A 22,500-nucleotide genomic window follows, 5' to 3' on the forward strand; every position below is an offset into this window, starting at 1 on the left:
GTCCACAAAGATGTCAATTTTGAAGAATTAGCCAGATCAACTGACGATTTTAATGGAGCACAGTTAAAAGCTGTTTGTGTTGAAGCTGGAATGATAGCCTTAAGAAGAGGAGCAACCGAAATTGATCATGAAGATTTTGTGGAAGGCATTACATCGGTATTGTCTAAAAAGAAGAGTACCTTGAATTATTTTACTTAATTTTTTTGTATATATATGACTGGGGATATAATCAAATAGTAAAGTATAAAAAATATAAGTATATAAAGGTATATACATATGAATATTATATATATATATATATATATATATATATATATATATAAATATATATGTTTTATTTATTATTTGGTTATTTTTTTATTTTTTTTTTCCTGAATATGCAATAACTTTTGTGTACAAACTAGCCATTTTTTATAAATTAATTTTTTTTTTTTTTTCCTTAATTTACCTGAACGTGTTCATACAAAATGGAGCATTACAAAAAGGAATAAGTAAAAAAATAAATAAAAATGATATATATAAATATATATATATATATATATATTTATTTATTTATATATATTTATTTATTTATTTATGTTTCCTTTTGTATACTTTTTACATACATGAATAATAATATTTCACCTTAAGGTTACACAAAAGAAATATACATACCTATATAAAATACATTACTTTATGGAAAATGTCTGAATATAATCAATTCTGATATTTTCTCCTATTCCCCTCAAAAGGTATGATTAATTGGATAAATATAAATAAATAAAAATAACATATATATTATATATATATATATATATATATTTATATTTATATGATTTTATTTAATGGTGTAAATTGTTCTATTATAATATAAGCATATACGATAAAATTATTTTTTTGTTTTAATTATTTCTTATTTATAATATTGTTAATATTTATATTATATATCTTTTGTTTATTATTTTGTTATTTTTTTTTTTATTTATTTTATTTATTCTTCAGTTTCTTTTTTTGTATTGAACACATTTTATATGAATGTTTAAAAAATATTTTTAAATTGAAATTGTTTTATAAGGAATAATTGAACATTAAACATATGTAAATAATATTATATATATATATATATATATTATATATTTCATATTATGTATAAAATGTTATGTGCATTTATATAAAAATATTTAAATAATGTAAATAAAAAGGGTTCATTTATTTTATTTTTTGGTGTGATAAATTGATAATTTGGTCTCTTTTTTTTTTTTTTTTTTTTTAATATGAATGGTATAACTTGAAGGTGTATAAAAAAAAAAATAATAATAATAAAGAATAAACATAATAATATATATATTGAAAGTGTTTGATAACTATAATGATATTAATAATGAAAGAGAAGGTATATGTTCACTTTATGAAAGTTAAAATAAATAAATAATATATATATTATATATATATATATTATATATATATTATATATATATGTGTATATTCCTTTTTTCCATATAAAGAAATAAGTTAAAAATGAAAGTATTAACGTTTGTGTTTTGAAAAAAAAAAAAAAAAAAAAAAAAAAATTTAATAAGATTATGTGTGCGAAATATATATATATATATATATATATATATATATATATATATTTATTTATTTATTTTTATATGCGAAATATCACAAAGCAATAGATTTCCTTTTAACGTTTTTTTAAAATGGAAAAGGAAGAAGAAAAGATGAATGATGGTTTAAGGTTTAGAAAGAAAGGGGAACTTTTAAAGAGTGAAAATATTCTGAACGTTATGAATAACCCCATGACATATGTAATAGAATCAATAAAATATAAATCCGTTTTCGATATAAAAAACGATCTGATATTAATGAAAAATGTAATTCATAATGACATAATAAAAATACTGAACAAGAATTCGAAAGAATTTATGTCTTTACCAGCAAATTTAAATTATATTGAAAATATGATTCCAATATTAGATAAAGAAATAAAAATATCAAAACGGTTTGTAAAAAAGTTATTGAATGAGATTAATAATATTAATAAAAGAATTAATGACATATTATTAGATAAAATAAATATATTTTATATAAAAAATATTTTACAAACCAATATAGATATATACGAATTAATAAATAAAATAGAAAAAGAATTAAGAAAATATGAAAAATCAGAATGTTATAATATATTAATAGATATTCAAAAAAAAATTTATTCATATAATTATGAAATGAATAATATTTTATCTTCTACTAATTCTTGTTCATTATTTATTGAAGATGATATATATAAAAATAATATATATTTTTTATATGATCTAGCTAAAAGATTAATAAATATATGTACATCTATATGGAATATTAAAGCTATGATATATAATAATTATAAAAGAATAAAAACTATATCACACAAATTACAAGATTTTTATAATCTTCTTAATAAATATGGTCTAGAAGCTAAATGTGAACAACAAACCATACTGGTTACTGTCAACAAATTTTCTTTTGAAAATTTAAATGAAAAATTAAAAAATGTAATAGATCAGGTGGAAAAAAAAATAAACGACTTGTCTTATATTTTCTTAAAATTGTTAAAAAATGGATTCATACAAAATATTAATGAACATAATATATTAAATCAGTCCTTAAATTATATATTAAATTCTTGTTATTTGATAAATTTTTTTAATGTCTTTATAATACACTTCCAGGAAGTCTATATAAATTATATCGTACGTTTAAAGGAAAAAATGAATAAATTAATGAATATATAATAAAATAAACACCTCGTTATACATACATATAAATAAATAAATAAATAAATAAATAAATATAAATATATATATATATATATATATTTATTTATTTATTTATATTCACGTGATGTCTCTTCATTTATATGGGTGTATGCAGAAACGTTCCCACGTTTCATATATATTTATTGCTCAAACATATTTTCACATTATATAATTTTTTTTTTCTTTTTTCTTTTTTCTTTTTTCTTTTTTATTTTTTCTTTTTTATTTTTTATTTTTTTTTTTTTTTTTTCAGGAATATGAACCTTTTGAGACGTACGAAGATTTAATTGTATATATCAAAGAAAACATATTAGAAGATAAGAATGTGCAAGAAATAATCAAAAGAATAAATGAGATAGATGAAGGTGTGCTATTTTGTACACAGGGCATTTTGGAGAGAATATTGGAGATAATAAAAAATAAGTTTGGTGATATATTTATGTTAAGATATTCTGATGTTTTTATGGAAAGATATATTAAGACAACCTACCTTTTTAATGATATAAAAAGGTTAGTAGGGAAAAGCAAGTATGAATTATTTATATTGGATGAGAAGATGAAAAAATATTTGAAAAATTTTGAAAGAGAAGGATATGTACAATATGTTTTGAATTTATTAGAAAACAAAATGAATGATAATTATAAAAATATAATTTTATTTGATAAGAAATATATATTTGAAAATAATTTTTATTGGTTAAAAGAAACAATAAATTTAATAAAAATTTTTAAAATCTTATTTACAAGTAAATATTATATACCTGAATGTTTAACAAATTATTTATCTTTTATATTTAAGCATTTTAAAAATTATATAACTAATATAGAATCCTTTTTATTATTTCTAGAGGAAAATGAAGAAATCAAAATATTAAAAGTAGAAAAAAAAAAAATAAATAAGTTTTATTGGAGTCCAACATTAGGATATAATAGTATAGGTTTTTTTATATCTGATTTTTTGTCATTAAGAAAAATATTTAAAACTAGTAAAAAAATATATTCATGTATTAACAAGGATGGGCAATATGTACTTCCAAATAATATTGGTGATATAACTATATGGATGTTTGATAAAATATTGAATAATTTTATTAATGATACAACTTTAAAAGAAGAAAATGTACATATAGAAAATAATGAAAAAAAAAAATTATATGTAAATGGTAAAGATCATATACAAGTACATAATTATAGTTCATCTTATATTCACGATGATATTATAACTTCATCTTCTGAAGAGGATAACAATAATATGAATAATATGCAATCTAATAAAATGAATAGTTCAAATCTACAAAATGATAAGAATGTAGGATTCGATTCTTCCAATTTAAATAATAAAAAAATTAATGAACAAGACCGAAATTATACAGATTATTCAAAAAGATTAAATGATACTAAAAATCAAAGAAATGTTTATGATGAGAACCATAATACATCTAATTATTCAAAAGTATTATTAAATAATGAAAACAAATGTCATACTCTAAATATAGATAATGTAGATATATTATATAAAATAGGAAAGGAAAATAAAAATATACTAAGAGAAAAAAAAAAAAAAAAAAATAACTCATTGTATCTTTATGAAAAAAATAATAAAAGAAAAATTATGCATCATATTCGTTGCATAAATGGGTTCTTAAAAACATTAACAAAAATTGTTATTAATACACAAAAAATATTTGAAGATTTTTTTATAAATAAAATGTTTGAAATATGTTCAAGTTTTTTGATATATTTGCATTCTCTCTTTACTGTGTATAAAATGACAAGCAAGCGAGTAAATATAATAAAATAAACACACCACATAAATATATATATATATATATATATATATATATATATATATATATATATATATTTATATATTTATATATTTATATATTTATATTTATTTATTTGGGTGTATTATTCTTTTTTTTTACACCTTTTTATTATTTATTTTTTTTTGCATATCAGATTCCTGAAAAACCAAGTGAACAGGTGGACAAAATTGTACTTCCCCTAATTTCGTTCAAATCATTTTATAAGGACATAATAGCGGATGTAAGAAAAAAAAAATTAATAAACATAAATAAAATATATATATATATATTATTTATTTATATGTGATTTTATTTCTTATGTAGATTATTATAGAAGACATAATTACAAAAATTGTTGATAAAATAAGCGAGTATTATCTTAACGAGGTAACTAAAATAAAGCCAAGATTAATGGAATAATATATAAACCACACACATAAGAAATATATATATATATATATATATATATTTTATTTATATGATCAAATATGGATTTATCATGTTTTTCTTTTGGGTAGATTAAAAATGTAATTGACGCAAAGATTTGTGAACAAAATAAGAGGATCCTAAAATTTAATTTAATAGAAACATTTTTAAAGGTACCATTTTATGTTTAATTGATTTTTTTTTTTTTTTTTTTTTTTTTTTGTCAACATATATGATTTATCTGTATAAGAAATAGACAAATATGTAAATGTATATATAAATATAAATATAAATATAAATATATATATATTTATATATATATATATATATATATATATATATATATATATATATATATATATATTTATTTATTTATTTATTTTTCTTTTTTTAGAAGGACGATATACCGTTTGAGGAAAAGATACAACAACAAATATATTTGGTAATAATCATAAATCCTTTCAAATTAGTTTAATATTAAAAAAAAAATAAAATAAAAAATAAAATTTCGGAACATTCGAGGACATACATATTGTATATATCATACATTTAGCACTATGTATAATATATGTTTACTTTTTCTTTTTTTTTTTTAGGATGTATGTTATTATGAGAAATTATGTGACGAGAATTTTATGATAAACAAAAATACCAACATTCATATGAGGGCCTTACTAAATCATTGCAAAATGGAAAATAGAAAGATAAAAGGATAAAATATGTACATATTATATATATATAATATATATTGAATAGTATTTATTTTCATATTATTTTTATTTTTTTTTTTTAATTTGAACGAATATAAATATATAAATATATACATATATAAATATATAAATATATACATATATAAATATATACATATATACATATATACATATATGAATATATACATATATACATATATACATATATACATATATGAATATATACATATATACATATATACATATATATATATATTTTTATATATATAATACCTTTTTTGTCACGTTTATTTTATTTAATTTTATTTTTAATATTTTTAATATTTGTTTTATTTTTTTTTATTTTTTTATTTTTTGGTTTTCTAAAAATAGTATATACATAAAATAAAGTATCTATTTTCTTGAATTATTCTCATATTATAATTATCAAGAAAATAAATATATAATAAGGAATAAAATAAAAACATAAATAAGAAATATTATAGGATAGATAGATATATTCATTTATTCTATATTAAATTTTAAAATACTATCAAAAAAAAAAAAAAAAAAAAAAGTTTTTTTTATTTTTCATTTTTTTTTATTTTATTATAATATAATATTTTTATATAATAGTGACCTTAAAATGATAATAAAAAAAGTTAGAGGTTCAAATATATTATATATTCATATATAATATATATTATATATATATATAATATATTTATGTAAATGTTCATATTATGGAGAAGTTGTGTCCCTTAGAAAATGATTGTTTTATATTTCCTTATAAGGATAATAAATATATTAAGAAGCATTTAAAAAAATGTCCATTATATATAAAAAACTTGTACTTACATTACACCCCTTTTTATTTCCCATATATTAATGATAGTAATACCTATATATTGAAACATAAAGATGTGGAGAATATGTTAAATGAATATTATATATTATTCAATAATATAATACTAGACACCATAAAAAAAAAAATGAGTATACCTATAAAAACCTTTGATAATTTTTTATATATGAAATATAATTTATTACTCATATGGTATATAAAATATGGAAAGGATGTTTTTTTTTCCATGTTAGAAAATGATATATATAAAGAAAAGTTGCATAACAAATTAAATAATAATATAAATAAAAGTAATATTGTGGATATTAATATAGAAGAGCAAAATTTATTATTTTATATTCATATTAATAAATTAAAAGATATCATATGTAATAAAAGAAACATATATAACAATAATAAGGAGCGTAATCCGAAATATTGTGTAAACGAGTTTGTAATACAAAAAAATGAAATATCTACACCTCATATATATAATAACAACAATATTTGTTTAGAAAAAGATTATAATAATTATAATACCAGTACAAAGGAACAACACTTTTGTGATTCTAAAAAAATTAATGATCATGATGAAAATTGTAGTTCGCCTAACAAAAAAGGTGGTTGTAATAAAATGGATGAGAGGCAAAATGATGAGTACAAAAAGTCTATAAATATGTACAAGCAACATGATGAAAGTAATAAATATACTTTGCCTATATTAACATTAAAAAATATAGGTAATATTCATAATTATAAAATAACTAGGGATATAATAAATTATGTGGATGTATTCATATTTCGCTACCCTGATTTTTTCGATGACGAAGAAAGGAAAAGGAAAGGAGCAAAGAGGAAAAAAAATGATAATAATAAAAAAAATGATGGTAATAATAACCCAAATGATGGTAATAATAACCCAAATGATGGTAATAATAACCCAAATGATGGTAATAATAACCCAAATGATGGTAATAATAACCCAAATGATGGTAATAATAACCAAAATGATGGTAATAATAACCAAAATGATGATGATTATAAAAACATTTTCGATGAAACTAAAAATAAGACATCCTTTAAATTAGTTGAGAAAAACGAACTGGACAAAGATGAAATTCTTAGTATAATAATTTATCTAACTATTTATCTTTGTTGTAAATTAAATATAATGAAAAGAATAAAAAATAAAAATTTCAATAGAAAAGATATGGAAAAAATAAAAGAAAAAGATATATATTCTATCTTCTTTTTTTTAAATAATTTAGATAAACATGATATACAAAATATAAATTTATTATTTTTACTTGTATATTTCAATAACTCCTTTTATGTACATTTCCATAATTTATTAAACCAGAAGGAAATATTTATATCCTCTACACACACAAATATACAATCTTTATTTATTGAACTTGGTGCAGGCAAAGCAAATACAACAAGATGGATAAATTTTATTATGAACAACTTAGGAGATATTTTACAAAAATATAATGTTAATAAAGGAGAACCAAAAAATGATGATAAAAAAATGTCTTATATTAATAATGATAACAACAAAAAAAATGATCAACACAATATATTATGTACTAATGAACCATCTGCTTTATTACATCCTAGTCAAGCAGCATATGAAAAATGTAAAATGTTAATTATTGAAAAAGAATCTCTTAGAAATAAAAAAGAAATGAAAGATTTCTTTATGCAAATTGAACACAATAATAACGAAAATATACTTAGGATAAGAACAAATGTATCAGATTTTAATTTAAATAAATTTATACATTTTATAAAAGATAAAAATGTACAAGAAAACCATTTCTTAGTACCAGATATAATACAATTTTATTATTATAATGATATATATAAAAAAATAGAAAAAGAAAAAGGAAAAGAAAATAAAGAATTAAACACAAAAGACGAACAAAGTAAATATATTACGCATATTAAAAAATTTAATAGTGATAAAACTTCATTTATTTCGGAGGAATTTTTAAAAAATAATTTATTATGTATTGAGAGTTACTTGGATATTAATATGAAAAAGCTTTTCACAGCATTAACCCAGGGAAATAATAACCTTAAGAAGTAAGGCATAAATGGAATGAATAAATAAATAAATAAAAATATATGTATGTATGTATGTATGTATGTATGTATGTATGTATGTATGTATGTATGTATGTATGTATGTATATATGTATGTTTCTGTTTAATTACATATTTTTACATTTTATCATTTTATGCTTGTAGGGTGTATAACAATGTTAATAATTTTTTAAAAGATTTGGACTTTCAAAAGGTTACATATTTAACCAAGCATTTATGTGGAAATGGTAGTGATTTAGCCCTAAGGTATATAATATATATATATATATATATATATATATATATATGTACATATATTTTTTATTTTTTATTTATTCATCATCATTTTATAATTATTTACTTTTTTCATATTATAGAATGTTAGTGAATAGCGTAAAGGATAATGTCGTAGAAAATTATTTTATCTTAGCTCCTTGTTGCCATCATAGGTTAATAAATCATAAAATTATATAATAATAAATAAATAAATATATATATATAATATATATTTTTTATTTATGTTGTTCGTTTATGTTTTTTCTATAATATACTATGAACATGTTGTTTCTTTTTTTAATAAAATGCAGGTGTGAAGTTAAAAAAATTGTGGGCTATAAATATTTAAAAGAATTAAATATTGATAAGAACCTTTTTCAGCACATGGTGAATCATATGTCTGGGTATGTTAATAAAAAGGGGGAAATAAATGAATAAATAAATAAATATATATATATATATATATATATATTTATATTTTTAATTAAATATACAGATATGCTTCTTGTAATGTCCCAGAAAAAAAGTCCATTGGAAAAAAAATAAAACTTGTTATTGATCTATCAAGGTATTATATTTATTATTAATTAAATATATATATATATATATATATATATACATGTTTATATTTATATGTATTTTTTTTTTTTTTTTCTTGTAGAATCCTTTATCTTTTGGAGGAAGGACTACAAAATTCGTACTTAATTAAATATGTAAATAGACACATAACATTAGAAAATTATGCAATCGTATTTTTTAATCATCAAAATTTAAATTTAACCAACTTCAAATATTTCTAAAGATCATATATTCGTGGGTATAAAAAGTTATAATAGAGGTAAAAAAAAAGAAAAAAATTCATACATATGTATATATAAATAAATAAATAAATAAATAAATAAATATATATATATATATATATATATATATATATATATATATATATATATGTAGCGAAAAAAAATTGATTCAATATTTCACATGAACATGTCAGAATTTTTTTTTTTTTTTTTTTTTTTTTTTTCTTGTCTATAACACATGGATACTAGCTATTTAATATGAAATATAAATATTTTTGAAATATAAAAAATATATTTTAATAAAAATGAAATGTGAATTGATGAATCTTATATGTTATAAAATTTGTAGTATGCATTAAAAATGTAAATAAATAAATAAATAAATAAATAAATATATATATATATATATATATATATATATGTATATAGTTATATCCTTTGTTTTTGTTGTAGATCAATTGTTTGGTACATCCTGTCGATATTTACTTATATCCAAAGTAATTGTTTTTGAACACTTTTTATGTTTATTTTTGTACACTCCGATTAATGATTGACTTTTACTAAAGAATTTTTCCTTCAAAGAAATAACAATAACTTGACTATTAATTGAATTTAGGTATCTTGTTAGAGACTGGATTTTGAGAGGGTCCATATTTGCATCCACTTCGTCAAGTATAATAAATGAATTATTAATATATTTTTGAATAGAGAAAATTAATGCTAATGCACTAATACTTTTTTCACCTCCACTTAATTCAGATATTTCAAAATATCTTTTCATTGGAGGCATATTATTATATTTGATACCACAATAGAAAGGTTCATCATCTTTATTAAATTCATTAAAATTACATAAGTCTAAAAAGGCTTGTCCACCGACATGATGTTTAGCATTATATGTTAAATTATTATATACATTATCTATAATATTTTTAATATAATTAAAACAATGTAAGAATTTGTAAGATCTTTTTTTTTGTAATATTCTAAAATTACGTTCAAATAAATTACATTCTTTTCTTTCTTCAGAAAGCGATACATCAATTGATTTTAATTTAGATGTTAATTTTTCATATTCTTTTTCAGCATTACAATTTACATTTTTTAATTTTAACAGTTTTTTTTTTCTTTCAATTTCTTTTTCCATATTTTCTTTTTCATTGTTTATATCTTTATCATTTTCCATATTTTTTAAATCATCTGATAAAAGATCGAATGATATATTCGATAAAAGTATGTTATTTTGTTCTTCTTCATCATGTTCATGTATATCATTTTCTTCTTCCGAGATATTACATGATGTATTATTACTATTAGATGTATTATATTCTTGTTCACTGTCACTATCTTCTAGTAGTTTGCTTTTTCTTTTTTGATATGGATCACTGGACATATGATTCTTTTTACTTTTACTTTTACCTTTACTTTCCTTTTTCTTTTTCTTCTTCTTTTTATTATTATTATTATTATTATTATTATTATTATTGTTGTAATTTTTGTCGTTTTCTTTTTTGTTTTTCGTTTGAGCATATTGGTTTATATCAACTTGATCATGTATATCTTTTAATAGGTTATTTGTTAAGAAAATATTGACACTATTTATATCACATTCATTTATTAGATCATTTATAAATTGTGTATATATTTGTATTTTTTTTTGACAATTTTCAATTTTATTTTCTATATGTTCATATTTTTCAAAATTTGTATTTATATTATCACGAAGTTGATTTAATTCTTGATTAAGATTATTAAGATTTTTATAAATATTTATTTTATCCTCTTCTAATTTTTGTAATATTTTTTGTATATTATCAATTTGTTCATTTGATTCTTTTTCTTGTTTTTCAAGAGATATTAATTGTTTTTTAATATTTTCTTCATTTATTGATTCCTCATTTTTTTCTAAAAAGTTGATTTCATTTTTTTTATCTAATAATTCGTTAATATCATCATTTAATTTTTTTATATTATTTTTTATTCGATTAATGTTTTCATTAATTTTGTCTATATCCCTTAAATTATGTTCTATAATTTCATAAATATTATCAATTTTTAATTTATGATTTAAATTTTTGAAAGCATCTTTTTGATACATTGAAAGACTATTCCTTTCTTTAAATAATTCTTTTTCATAAGTATCTAATAATTCGAATTTTTTTTTTAAATCTATATTTTTTAATTTATCTATTTTTTGTTCATAATTTTCCATTACTTTATTTTTAGCTTCGATTTCTTTTTCAAAAATATTTTTTTTAATTAATATACTTGAAATTTTTTTTTTATTTAATTCATATTCACTTTGTTGTTTATTTATAAGTTCATTAGTTTGAATAATATTTCGATTACACTCATTAATATTATTTATACATTCTTCTTTCTCGTTTATTAATTTATTATATAAATTAATATTTAATCTTTTATTATTAAATTTCTCTATATCCGAATATCTATTTGTAATGTCAATAATTAAATTATTATTTTTAGAAATAACATGTCCATTTAATGTTACCATATTAATATTTATATAAGGAAACCTATTTTTTATATCTTCAGCATCTTTTATATTATTTACAATTAATGTATCTTCTCCTATTAAATAATCAAACATTATTTTATATTCTTGATCACATACAAGACAATTATTTGCTAAAATTATATTTTTCTTTTTAAATGTATTAATAACTTTGTCTACATTATTAAAGGAAGACACACTCCTTTTATGGTTACCAAGGTGTGTATCATGTTCTGTATTTTGAAAATCATTATAATCATAATCATCATCACCACCAACATCATCATCACCACCAGCATCACCACCAACATCACCATCACCACCAACATCACCATCACCACCAACATCACCATCACCACCACCATCACGACCTTGTTTTTGTTTTTGTTTTTGTTGTTCGTTTTTTCTTGTATAAACCTCTTCTGTTATGTTATTTTTATTTATTTTTTTTTTTTTTAAATTTGATACAAAATTTTCATAGGGTATAAAATCCATTCTTTGTAATTTATTATCCTTTAAATATTTTATACACTTCATACCTATATCAATATTTCTGACTACCAGAAAATTATTATATTTATGTATAACATTATTTACAGCTGTATAATATATTTGATTATTCACTTGATATAAATTACTAACTTCATCAAAAACTTGATCATGTCCAAACGTATTTTTTAAATTTTTTATAATATCTCTTTTTTTCTCAAATGAAATTAATTCATTTTTATGAACATTTAAAATATTGGTTTGTTCTTCTAATATTTCAATTTGTTTTTCCTTTTGTAAAATAGTTTCATTCCACATTTTTATTTTCATTTTATTATTTTGGATATTATCATCTTGTTCCTTTATGACACTATTTAATTTATATATACGTTCATTTAATTGATCATATGCTAATTTTTCAGATTCATATTCTAATAATTCTTTTTGTTTCTTCCTATTTAATGTATCACATTCTTCTTGTAATTCTTTTATATCTTTTTTTAAAGAACAAGATAAGTTTGTGTAATTATTTATATTAATATTACTGTTCGCACATAAATACAGATATGTCTCTTTACATTTTTTATATTCATCAATATTTTCTATAAATTCGATAATATTATAATTTTCATATGGATTTTCATAATTATTTGTACTATCAATATGTATTTTATTTAATATTTTTTCATCTTTTAAGAAATTTAACATATTTGTATAATATTCCATCATATTATTATTATTATTCGATACATCTTGATTAGATATCTTCATATCATCATGGTTATTTATATTTAATTTTTTTTTTCCTTTTTTATCATTTTTTTTTTTTATGTTTTCATTATTCAAATGTACGTTGGATTCATTTTGGTCCTGCTGGTCGATATGTGAGTTCATTTTACATTCCTCAATTTTCGTTTTGATGATATTTTGTACACATTCATATTTTGAAAAGAATTTTATATTAATTTTTAATTTATTTTTATATTCATTTTCTAATTTTTTATTTTGTTCCTTTATTTGTAAATTTAAATTTTCCATAAACTTATTACAATGTTCTTGCATGTTGATTTTGAGTTTTTTATTAGAAACCAATTTTTGTAAAGAATCGTTACAAAATTTTTTTTTTTCTGATATTTCGTTTAATAATATTTTTAATTGATTAATTTGTACATAATTCTTTTTGATATCTTCTTCAATTTTTATAGATTCTTTTTTTTTAATTAGATTATTTTTTTCTAATGTATTTGCTTTTTTTTTATTTTGATTTAATATATCTTGTTCAAATTGTAAGCTTTCTTCTTTATATAGGAGTAAATCTTCTTTAAATTTTTCTTTTTTTTTAAAATAATGATATAATTTAAATAGATAATATAATTTAATTTCATATTCATAATTTTCTTTAAGTTTATTATGTTCTATATTATCATTCATTTGTATTTTATGTATTTTCATTTCTTGTTCTATTTTTTTCTTTTCATTTAAATAATTCTTACAATTAATTTGTTTTTCTTTTAATTTTTCTTTTATATCTTCATATATTTGTTCATATTCGTCTGAACCACTAATATATTCAAATAATTTGGCTAGCTCGTTTGGTTTTTTATTAATAATATCTTCTATATCACCTTGGAAAATTAAGCACGTTTTGGTTTTGGTTTCAATTCGATTTTTTCTTAGGAAATTCATATATTCTTTCTGATCAACTAATTTATCGTTAATATAAAAATTGCTAACTCCTTTATAATTTAAGGTTCTTTTTATTTCAACATTTTCTTTATTACATTCTAAAATTATTTTTACATAACATATACGTTTATTTATATCTTCAGCTTTTTCATTTTCTTTATGATAAATTAAATTTCTTAAATTCTTCACACGTAAATATTTATTATTTATACCTAAAGCAAAACATATACAGTCCATAATATTCGATTTACCTGACCCGTTGGGTCCAATAATAGACGTAAATTTTGAGAAAGGACCGATAATATTTTCATCTTCATAACTCTTAAAATTAGATACGATAATATATTTAATAAAACACAAATCATTTTCTTTATAAAGACCAACACTTGATAATATACTATTGTTTAAATAATCTTGAGATATGGATAAATCCTGTTGTTTTAAATTAAATTCACTGTATTTCTTCATATTCCTATTATATGATTGATCCTTATCTTTTATTAGGACATCACATTTTAAATTATTATGGTTACTCGGAGTAATAATTGAATCATCATGTGGGATAATACTTTGAACATTATTCATATCTTCATGTTGGGCTTTACTTTGAGAAATGTTAATATATTCATTATCTTCTATTTCTTCTTGTTCATAAGACCCATCCTTCCTATAATCTTGCGTATGTTTACTTTTTTGGATGACTCTACTACCATAATGATTATTATTACTACCGCTAAAATTTTCAGCATATTTGAAATTTCCTTTATTTCTTGTTAAGTTGTTCTCCTCTTCAACATTTTGAAGGGCGGCATTTTGAAGGGCGACATTTTGAAGGGCGACATTTTCATGAGCAACATTTACATTTGCATCTCCTTTTTTATTCTTTTCCTCTTTATTTACTAATATGGTGTTTTTCTTTATTTTCTCATCCATATTATTATTTCCATTTTGAACTGCGTGATTCGACTTATTTATTTTTTGTTGCCCTTTACTTTTGAGAGTTGTTAAATTACTAGTAGTAATATCTAAAGAAGAATCAATTGAATAATCTAAACATTTATTATTAATAAAATTATTAAAATCATGGTCCACAACTTTAATGGGACTTACTAATACATCCGTGTTAGGATGATTCAATATGTTCATACTAAATTCAGAGGTATCATCATCAAATTCGTTAAGAGTAGCATCGTTGGTTTGATTTTTTCCCCTTCTCTCCATAAGTTCACAAAAAAAAAAAAAAATAAAGAAATAAAAAATAATATAAATAAATAAATAAATATATATATATATATATATATATATATATATGTGTAATATTTCTTATCACAACGAATAAGAAAATTGTTAATTATAAGATCACACCCTAATTTATTATACCAACTAATTTAAATATATCAAATATATGTATCACATATATATCATGAAAGTACAATAATAAGGTAATACATATGTATATATATATATATATATATATATATGTATATATTTATTTATTTGTTTATGTTTTATAATAAAATAGTTAAAAAAAAAAAAAAAAAAAAAAGAGAGAGAGAGAGAATCACATATATACAACAATTATATTACAAATATATATACATTTTATATAATTTATTCACATTTCATAAAAATTTATTTACACATATTTAATATTCTTGAAAAAAATTCATACATATATATATTCGACTATTTTTTAAATCTAGTAGCTCATATATATATATGTTTAACCCTTGAAAAATTCTTATTCTTTTTATGTATATATAAATATAAATAAATAAATATATATATATATATATGTATAGTTAAATATATTTATAATGATACATTTAAAAAAAAATAATTATATCTACATATAATCATTATTTAATTTGAAGTCTCTCAAAAAAAAAAAAAAATAATAATATAATGCATATATATATATTATATATATATATTATATATATATATATATGTACTCTTGTAAAAATATAATATTTTTTATGTTTTACACTCTTGCTTTAAAGGCTTCAAAAAAATAAATAAATAAATAAATTAATAATAAATAAATAGAATAATATAAAATAAAATAAAAAAAGAGAGAAAAAAAGAAGGAAAAAAAATTATATTCATACATATCAATATTAAGATAATTTTTACGTAATAATATTTTGTACAACATAAATATATATATGAACAAAAAAAAAAAAATTATAATTATTTTTATCACAATTTACACTTGTTTGATAAAGATAAACATTTAAAGAAAACAAAAAAAAAAAAAAAAAAAAAAAAAAAAAAAAACATATAAATAAATAAATATATATATATATATATATATATATATATTATATATATAATATAACGGTATTATTATTTTGTTTCTTTTTTAAAAAATATTAAAAGCTGAAAAATGATATATTACTAAAGGTTTGTTTTTAGACATTTGTTATTGTATGTACAAAGGAAAAGAAATTATTATTTCGTCATGATATATATAAGGAGAATTTTTAATATATATATTAAGATAATATAGAGAATGATAAAAAAAAAAAAAAAAAAAAAAAAATATATATATATATATATATATATATATATAACATATGTTATTATCTCTAAAATGAAATATATATATATATATATATATATATATATATATATATATTTATATTTATATATTTATATAATTTTTCTTTTCTATTTTGTCTAACATTTTAAAAAAAATAGCTTTTGTCCTTAATATACATATTTATAAAATAGACAACTTTTTCAATATTATATAGAATAATATAAAGGTACTTAAAATTTTCTAACGCTTCGTCATGATATATTATATATATATATATATATATATATATATATATATATATAATATTATTGATATTTATTAATGTATATATATGTCATTCCTTTTTCCTCTTTCTCATTTTCTTCCTCTTTCTTTTTTTCTTTCTCTTTCTCTTTCTCTTTCTCATTTTCCTTTTCCTTTTTCTTTTTTTTTTTTCTTCCCATTTTATGTTTTAAAAGGTCTTTAAAAAAATATAAAACGATTAGAGGGTTTTATATATAGGATATTCATTTATATTATAATTATTCGCATCAAAAAAAAAAAAACATTTCTTTATTTTTTTCTTCTTGTTCTCTTGAATTTGCACAAAAATATATTATATATATATATATATATATATTTTATTTTTTATATTTTATTTTTTTTTTGTTGTGATATAAAAAGATGAGCAAAGTTATTCAGCAAATATTTGAAGAGTACAATAGATCTAGGATTCAGTTCACACAGAATGTTTGTGATTATTGTTTAAAGTCTCACAATATAGAAATATTAATAAATACAGATATCATAATTTTATTACGCCCTTTAATATTAGACAAGGTACCCATCGTACAACAAAATGCTACTTTAATTTTAGGGAAGCTAGCTAGCCATTCTGAGGAAATAGCATTAACAATTCTTGAGAACGATATATTACCACATTTAATATATTGTTTAAAACATGAGAATAAGAACTATAGAAAGAATAGCGCATATACATTACAATGTTTAGCTAGGCATAATGAGAAGTTAGCAAAAATGGTTGGAGAAGATAATTGTATAGATTATTTAATAGATGGTTTATATGAATATGATATAAAATTAAAAGAATCATATATAAATACATTATGTGCTATTATAAAGAATGATGAGGAATTATCAAATATTGTTGTGAATAAAGGTATTATACCTTTATTAATTTTATGTTTACAAGAAAAAGATAATAATTTAATTAAAAGTTCTATAAATATTTTATCAGAACTTTCTAAACATTCAATAGATATAGCAAAAAATATAGTCGATAATAATTGTTTATCTAATTTAATAAAATTTCTAGATAATAATGACATATATATAAAAAGATATACATGTAATTGTATATCTAATATAGCTAAACATAAAGATGAATTAACAGAATTAATAATTGAGAATGATGTATTTCCTAAAATTTTATATTTATTAAAAGATAATGATGATATTGTTAAAAAGAATTGTGCAAATTGTTTAAAAGAAATGAGTAAACATAATGAAGATATTTGTAAAATTATTACAAGAGCTGGAACCATACCTTTTCTTTGTGATTTTATAGATATATCAAAAGATCATATGAAATTACCAGCCATATTATGTATAGGATTCATATCATCTTTCTCGGAAACATTAAGTTTAAATATTATTTTTGCTAATACTATAGGTGTATTAAAAAAATGTCTTCTGCAAGAATCACAAGATTATATAAAATCAGCAACGGTATGGACTTTAGGAAATATAGGGAAACATTCAACCGAACATGCAAAAAAAATAGCTGATGAAAATCTATTAATTATTCTAGTCAACTTATATAACTCTAATGATTCTTCTGATGATCTAAAGAAAAAAATTAAAGAGGCATTAAAATTAATCATACAAAAAATAACAGATATAAATGCTTTACAACCTATTTTTATTAAATCCACTTGGCCCCTTGCAAAATATTCCATTCTTCAATTTTCCAAATTATTACCCAAAAATTCATCTTCTAAAAAGGCTTTCATTCAATCTGGTTGTTTAAAATATTTACAAGTAATAATATAACTATATATTAAATGTATTATATATATATATATAAAAGTATTATATATATATATTAAATGTATTATATATATATATATTAAATGTATTATATATATATATATTAAATGTATTATATATATATATATTAAATGTATTATATATATATATATTAAATGTATTATATATATATATATATATATATATTTATATTTATTTATTTATTTAAAAAAAATATAAAAATGTAGAATTAGAAAAAAATATCAGAGATCTTAAATCATAATAGTCCTTAGCACATTAAGCGATAACATTAAATAGTACTATAACATATGTATATATAAGTACATATATATTATTATTATTATTTCTTTGGGAATTTAAAAAAGATATATGATCAGGTGCTTAGTCGACATACACATACTTTATTCTTTTTTTTTTTTTTTTTAGGAAATAAAAAATACAGAGGAAGGAAAAAAGTACGAAATCGAAATAAATAATATTAATAAAACATTCCCAGAAGATATTGTTAATTATTACACACCAGGATATTCAGATATGTTGATTAAGAGGATAGATGAAGTTCAAAAAAATTAAATCAAAAAGGAACCATAATATTACAACTATATATATATATATGTATGTATGTATATATGTATATATATATATATATATATATATATATATATATATATATATATATATATATATATATATATATATATATATAAAAAAAAATATCATTTTACAAATATTTTCTACATGTGATGACAGTTGGATTGTATTTAAATTTGAATATATGTGAGCATTTTTAATAAATAATATAATTAATATTATAATATATATATATATATATATATATATATATATATAATATGTTGAATGTACTTAAAAAAATGTATCTGTACATTTATTCAATTGTTTTTATTTATATAACTATGAAGGGCCTTCTTCCCTGTGTAACGTTATTTTCTTTTCTACCTTAAATTATTTGCTTCATTTTTCAAAAAAATAAAAAAAAAAAAAAACATATCTATATCTATATATATATATATATATATATATATATATATATATATAATATATATAATATATTTATTATATATATATATTTTTTTTTTTTTTTTTTTTTTTTTTTTTTTTTTTTTTTTTTCTTCATGAAATACGTACTAAGGGGCCATAAAAGAAAGATCCAGAAAACCTGTGAACATTTGTTTAAATCATATTTTTCAATCAATCATTTATGTGTTGGTAATTTTCCCACCTTTGTAAAATTACAAGAAGATAATATATTCTTTAGGAAGAAACAAATATATTTTTTAAGTACTTGTAAAAAGAAATTGTGTAAGTATGATTATACGGAGGAGAGTGAGAAAGAAGGAAAAAAAAAGAATAAACTAATTAATCTTTTGAATTACCATGATGATAATAAAAACATTTTAACAAAAGGATGTCTTGTAAAAAATGAAAGAGATATTATTAATATATTACAAAACAATATTAAAAATGAAAAAAATATTTTGATTACACCTCAGAATATAGTAGAATTATTACAAGCTTATAGTAAATATAAATATTACAATGAAAATGTTATAAAATTAATAATTCTTTATATAAAATATAATATGAATAAATTTTCTTTTATAAAATTATGTCTTTGTTTAAATTATTTTGTTAATTTAAATATAAAAAATGAACCTTCTTTTAATAATATTATTTCGAATATTATTATGAAAAAAATAAAAAATGATGAATATATTGATTCATATGCATTATGTATGGTAATCAAATATTTATTAAAAACAAATATAGACGACATTAATTTAATATATATGTTGGTTATAATAACAGAAAGGAAGATATCGGAAGGGCTATATAATATATATGACGTCTATAATTTAATTCTTTCCTTTTTAAATATACATACGAGTATTATTAATCCTAGGCTGTATCAAAAAAAGCAAACAAAAAGAAACAACATCAATCAAAATAAAAAAAAAAAAAAAAAAAATAATAATAATAATAATAATAATAATAATAATAATAATATACATTTATGTGGTCAAGGTAAAAATTATTATATAAAAAAATCTCATAATCCTGTTGATCTCCATATAACCATATTTAATGACCATCAAATGAATGAATGTATTCATTTTTACAAAAACGATGATGCTCATAGAATATATGAAGATACCAAAAAAATAAACGAAGAAAATATATACAACATGCTACATATATATATCAATTTTGATAACAAAAATAATAATGATATTATTTTATTATTACATAATTTAAGAAATAATTTATCGCAAAAGTACTTTACATATAAAATGTATATGAATAATGATGATAAAACAAAATTATATGAAAATTTATTAAAACAAATACATTTTAAAAAAGAGATCCAACCACAATATATTGCTCTTCTCCTTATAAATGTAATGAAGTTTATAAATAATTCCCAACTTTCAGAGGAATTATTTTTGCACATTCTAAAAAATGTTCACACACATATTAAAGAGGTTGTCATGAATACGAAAGAACATGAAATAAACAAATACAATCAATTTTGTAATGATAAAAAAACAAAAGAATTATTTATATTTAATAATAATATTAATACATTTTGTGAAGAACAAAAAATATGTTCTCAAAATAGTCAAAATGAGGAACTCATTAAAAAAAGTTCTTTTGAAAAGCCTCATGTCTTTTCTTATCCTATTAAAAAAAAAGAAAGCCCTTATGAAGAAAATATAAAAAAAAATAACAAGGCAGAAAAAAAAACGAGAAGACACTTTAATGTTCAAGAAATTGGTTTGATATTTGAATTTTATACATCTATGCAAAATTATATAAAAGAAAGGAAAAAAAAAAAACAAAGTCATAATCATCATGATGATGATGATGTAAAATTTTATGATACACATCCTTTAGATATGCGCAACAAAGATAATAACATAATACACATTGGAATGTATGATAATAAAGGGATTTTACAAAGTGAACATATTTTTAAGGATGATATAAATATGAATAAAACGAATGATGGAAAAAAGAATCTAACTAAATTTAGGTATGGTGATACATGTTATTTTGTCGATGAGTTCATTAGATATTGTGATGTTTTGAAATTATATACAAACATATTAAAGAATTGTCTGTACTTATATTCCTTATATAAACAAGAAGAAATTAAAAAAAAAAAAAAATTAAAATACAGTGATGATAATATAAATATAACAACGTACTGTAAAGTATTTAAAAATTTTTTAGAAATATATAGTACACATAATTTCCTTGATAAAGAGATATTTTACTCCTTTTTTGAAGAATTTTTTTTAATACAAAAAAAAGAAAAAAAATTAGATCTGAACGAAATATGTGATATCTTAAAAATTATACATACATATAAGAATACATATCTTTTAGAAAGTTTATTATATAATAATAAAGAAAGCAAAATTTTATTCATTATACAAAATAATTTAATAAAGCATGTAACAAATGAAATGAACAAAATAAGAAATGACAA

At 18.8% G+C, this 22,500-nt stretch overlaps 6 protein-coding genes across 6 annotated transcripts in view; 5 read left to right on the forward strand and 1 right to left on the reverse strand.

Annotated features, from left to right (window-relative positions):
• The window catches only part of PF3D7_1130400 (26S protease regulatory subunit 6A, putative), a gene marked incomplete at both ends in the record, with an annotated part of 1,320 nt that extends 1,122 nt beyond the window's left edge, over positions 1-198 (forward strand). The window contains one exon of the mRNA XM_001347949.1: positions 1-198. This exon is cut by the window's left edge and continues 1,122 nt beyond it. Coding sequence (XP_001347985.1) covers positions 1-198 — 198 coding nt within the window.
• A 1,481-nt stretch (positions 199-1,679) lies between these two features.
• Positions 1,680-5,724, forward strand: PF3D7_1130500 (conserved oligomeric Golgi complex subunit 2, putative; the record flags this gene model as incomplete). Its single annotated transcript, XM_001347950.1, has 7 exons — positions 1,680-2,708; positions 3,028-4,557; positions 4,737-4,823; positions 4,907-4,969; positions 5,101-5,181; positions 5,403-5,450; positions 5,605-5,724. The coding sequence occupies 7 exons, from the start codon at positions 1,680-1,682 to the stop codon at positions 5,722-5,724; spliced, it is 2,958 nt and encodes a 985-aa protein (XP_001347986.1).
• Positions 5,725-6,440: 716 nt separating this feature from the next.
• Positions 6,441-9,705, forward strand: PF3D7_1130600 (methyltransferase, putative; the record flags this gene model as incomplete). The annotated part of the gene is made up of 6 exons (XM_001347951.1): positions 6,441-8,629; positions 8,795-8,896; positions 9,007-9,078; positions 9,217-9,309; positions 9,402-9,473; positions 9,567-9,705. 6 exons carry the CDS (start codon positions 6,441-6,443, stop codon positions 9,703-9,705), a joined length of 2,667 nt encoding a protein of 888 aa, XP_001347987.1.
• A 454-nt stretch (positions 9,706-10,159) lies between these two features.
• On the reverse strand, positions 10,160-15,616 carry PF3D7_1130700 (structural maintenance of chromosomes protein 1, putative; the record flags this gene model as incomplete). The annotated part of the gene is made up of 1 exon (XM_001347952.1): positions 10,160-15,616. One exon carries the CDS (start codon positions 15,614-15,616, stop codon positions 10,160-10,162), a length of 5,457 nt encoding a protein of 1,818 aa, XP_001347988.1.
• A 1,987-nt stretch (positions 15,617-17,603) lies between these two features.
• Positions 17,604-19,562, forward strand: PF3D7_1130800 (armadillo repeat protein PF16, putative; the record flags this gene model as incomplete). The annotated part of the gene is made up of 2 exons (XM_001347953.2): positions 17,604-18,980; positions 19,416-19,562. The coding sequence occupies 2 exons, from the start codon at positions 17,604-17,606 to the stop codon at positions 19,560-19,562; spliced, it is 1,524 nt and encodes a 507-aa protein (XP_001347989.2).
• A 560-nt stretch (positions 19,563-20,122) lies between these two features.
• The window catches only part of PF3D7_1130900 (conserved Plasmodium protein, unknown function), a gene marked incomplete at both ends in the record, with an annotated part of 4,213 nt that continues 1,835 nt past the window's right edge, over positions 20,123-22,500 (forward strand). Inside the window, one exon of the mRNA XM_001347954.1 lies at positions 20,123-22,500. This exon is cut by the window's right edge and continues 1,573 nt beyond it. Coding sequence (XP_001347990.1) covers positions 20,123-22,500 — 2,378 coding nt within the window.

Source organism: Plasmodium falciparum (assembly GCF_000002765.6).
Source record: "Plasmodium falciparum 3D7 genome assembly, chromosome: 11".
Lineage (NCBI taxonomy): Eukaryota > Apicomplexa > Aconoidasida > Haemosporida > Plasmodiidae > Plasmodium > Plasmodium falciparum.